Here is a 3,280-nt window from a genome sequence, read left to right as displayed (position 1 = left end):
TGATGAACTAATAACAAAGGATTTGTACGTATGGACACTTGAATGGTCAATTATCTCAAGACACTGGTAATTAAAAATTAAAGTGATATGATAAAAACCATCTAGGGTCCAAATCCTAATAACCCCCCAAAAATGAAAGAAATTGGTTCAGCCGTATTAGCGTGATGAGTTCACAAAGGATTTGTGCGTTCTCTTTTATATATATAGATGAGAGAAATACAACGAAGTTTATTGTTGGTACTAGTTATATGTAATTTCCTCTGTGTTAAGGGAATTGTGTCGTATCTTTACCTATTTTATTCATTCCTTTCAAAGAAGCACATTTTTAAAAAGAAAGAAACCTTTTACTTGGTATTGTTTCCAAATATCTAAATGCAGTGAAATAGTACTGTTGGTCTGTATGTTCGTATGGAATATGAAAGGAAATATCATTTAACTTTTATCTTTGAGTTCATATTTGTTCTTTCGTGGATACAAAAGTTCATTTATTGCAGTTCTTTACTGATCTTTCAGATAATTTCATTCTAACTTTAATTATGGTGAACAGGTGTTCTCGGGCTAGCAGCCAGGTAAATAACTTTATATTGTGCGACGTTTCGAGGACTGACATCGTCCTCATCTTCAGGCGGATATGATGATGCACTGGAGTGTATGGAATATATATCATGTATGTATGATTGGACTTTTCTGATTGGTGGTTGAAATGGCAGCTTCTGATTGGTGCTTGAAATGGCGGGATATGATTGGTGTCCATGTTTTACTGAGTTAGAATCCTGTGTCTCTGTTAAGGTTCGTTTTTTCTTGTGTGATTGCAACAGCTTCTTTTATCCTCCTGTCCCAAACTCTTGAGCATTTTGCTATTATTTCGGTATCTGTAAACAAAATCTTATGTTGCTGTTTAATGCTATGTCCAGCCAATCCGGATTTTTCTGGTTGGTTTAGTCTGATGTAACTGTTGTGTTCTTGCATCTGACTTCAATGGTTCGTCCTGTTTGTCCAATATATGACTTACCACATTCACATGGAATGCGGTAAACTCCAGGAGTTCGGAGGCCCAGGTCGTCTTTGGTTGGTCGTATTAAGTTTTTTATTTTTGCTGGAGGTTTGTGTATTGTCCTGATGTTGTGCCTGGCAAATAGTCTGTTGAGCTTTCCAGAAGTGCTCCCGGTGTATGGGAGGCAGAGTGTGTTCTTCCGTTCTTCACTCACAGTTCCTTCTGTCCTTGTTTTTAGTCCTTTGTTCTGGTCCTTTTCAGGGGTCATATTTATATCTATCATTGAGTATCCATTCTGTAGCATGGTGCTGCGAAGGTGATTAAGTTCCTCTATTAAACAATCCTTGTCGGAGATGGAGAATGCTCTATGTGATAAGGTGTTGAGAATTCCAAGCCGTTGATCTTTGTGTTGGAAACTGTTTGCGTTCAGGAATAAATCTGTATGTGCTGGTTTCCTGTATACCCTATGACCTAGGCTGCCATCCGGTTTTCTGTATATCATGATGTCAGGAAATGGTAGACGTCCTTCTTGTTCAGCTTCCATCGTGAATTTAATATTCGGATGCTGGTTATTGAGATGCTGCAGGAATTCCTGTAAGGAGTTGCGTCCATGTGGCCAGATGGTGAAGGTAACATCAACATATTTATAGAAATGTGTGGGTGCAAGTGGTGCTGTCTTCAGTGCTTCATGTTCAAAGTGCTCCATATAAATTGGCTACTGCAGGTGAGAGTGGAGAACCCATGCGTCGACGTCTGCTTGTTCATAATACTGACCACGGTATAGGAAGAAGGTTAAAGTGAGAACATGTTGAAAGAGATCCAATATCTCAGGCTGGAAGTGTTTCCTAAAAAGCAGTATTGTGTCCTTGATCGGAACTCTGGTAAACAATGATACCACGTCGAAACTAACCATAAGACCATTGGAAGAGATCTTCATGTTCTTCAGGCTTTTTACAAATTCTGTTGAGTTTTTTACACGGTGTTCACACTCGCCCACGTATGGTTGGAGTAATGTTGTAAGATGCTTGGCTAAAGAGTAGGTTGGGCGTCCTATTGCACTAACAATTGGTCTCAGGGGTATCTCTGCCGTATGTATTTTTGGTAAGCCATATAGTCTCGGAAGTATGCTGCAGTGTGGTGTAAGTTGTTTGCGTGTATCTTCGTCCAGTCCCGACTTCTTTAGCAGTGAGGCTGTTCTTCTTTCTACAGCAGGTGTTGGATCTTGTGACAAGGTGGTAGATGCTGGATCTCGAAGTAACTGTGAAACCTTCTCTTGATAGACATCTGCGGGAAGCACTACAGTGATGCTTCCTTTGTCAGCTGGTAGAATAGTGATACTTGCGTCTTCTCTTAATGCTTTAAGTGCGATCCATTCAGCTTTGCTAATGTTTGATCTGGGCATGACGGCTCTTTTCAGGACCACGCTGGCTTCTTGACGTATTTCTTCTGCTGTATCATTGGGAAGATTGATAACTGCTTGTTCTATGCTGGCTATGATGTCTATGGCCGGAATTTTCTTCGGTGTGATGGCAAAATTAAGCCCTTTCTTTAGTAAGCTTCATCCAAAGGTACATTGGTGAGGTTTCCGACCACTTTCTCTGCTTCGATTCCGTGTTTGGTTGGTGTGGCTGGTTTTAGTCGATTGAATTTCTTAATTTGTTTAGTCGTCGTTTTGGTGCGTGAGATATCGGCCAACGCTGCTGAAGACATGTCGACTCTTACCAATAGATTGAGAATCAAGCTTTCATACGGGATTTGACTAACGTAGATATGTTAATTCCACGCAAAATAAAATCGTGAATACGTCGTAAACGAATAGAAAAAATTTGCGAGACACTGTAATCGCAAAGGTTCGGAAGAACGATATTTAATAGGCTTCGTTTTTGTCGTAAATTGATAGCAAAGATGAGTTGCGATCACATAAGACAATATTTAATCGGCCCCGAACGAATTCTACATAAATGAGCATAAACATAACCTCACTATCATCATCAGTGCTCTGTCATATTGACAGGTCCTAACTGTAAACCAACCTTCCTCCATTCATTTCTATTTTTGCCTTATTTTCTGTTAAGGGATCGAAATTTTCGTTCTTCATATTATTCAGGAGCTGTCACCTTCTTCGCCTCTTTGTTTCCAAAAACTGATCCCTCAAAAGTATCTCTTACGAGGAAATTTATCCTTAGGCAGTGTCCTAAGCAATTTATTTTCTTCTTGCTATCTACTTCAGTATTCTTCTTACTTTATTCACTCTTCTCAGAACTTATTTATTTCTTATTTTCTTTT

At 39.4% G+C, this 3,280-nt stretch overlaps 2 protein-coding genes across 2 annotated transcripts; both read right to left on the bottom strand.

The window, feature by feature from the left end:
- Positions 1-938: 938 nt before the first annotated feature.
- Positions 939-1,700, bottom strand: LOC145660902 (uncharacterized). Its single transcript, XM_081726333.1, has one exon. The coding sequence runs from the start codon at positions 1,698-1,700 to the stop codon at positions 939-941; it is 762 nt and encodes a 253-aa protein (XP_081582459.1).
- Positions 1,701-1,709: 9 nt separating this feature from the next.
- LOC145660900 (uncharacterized) lies at positions 1,710-2,396 on the bottom strand. Its single transcript, XM_081726332.1, has one exon. It carries the CDS (start codon positions 2,394-2,396, stop codon positions 1,710-1,712), a length of 687 nt encoding a protein of 228 aa, XP_081582458.1.
- Positions 2,397-3,280: the final 884 nt, after the last annotated feature.

Source organism: Thermobia domestica, chromosome 9, assembly GCF_964235325.1.
Source record: "Thermobia domestica chromosome 9, izTheDome1.hap1.1, whole genome shotgun sequence".
Taxonomy (NCBI): Eukaryota; Metazoa; Arthropoda; class Insecta; order Zygentoma; family Lepismatidae; genus Thermobia; species Thermobia domestica.
Note: the sequence above shows the minus strand (reverse complement) of the source record. Positions and strands in the feature narration are given on the sequence as shown.

Excerpts from the sequence above, each read along its gene's own strand:
- LOC145660902 (XM_081726333.1), bottom strand. The coding sequence starts at position 1,700 with ATGGAGCACTTTGAACATGAAGCACTGAAGACAGCACCACTTGCACCC.
- LOC145660900 (XM_081726332.1), bottom strand. The coding sequence starts at position 2,396 with ATGCCCAGATCAAACATTAGCAAAGCTGAATGGATCGCACTTAAAGCA.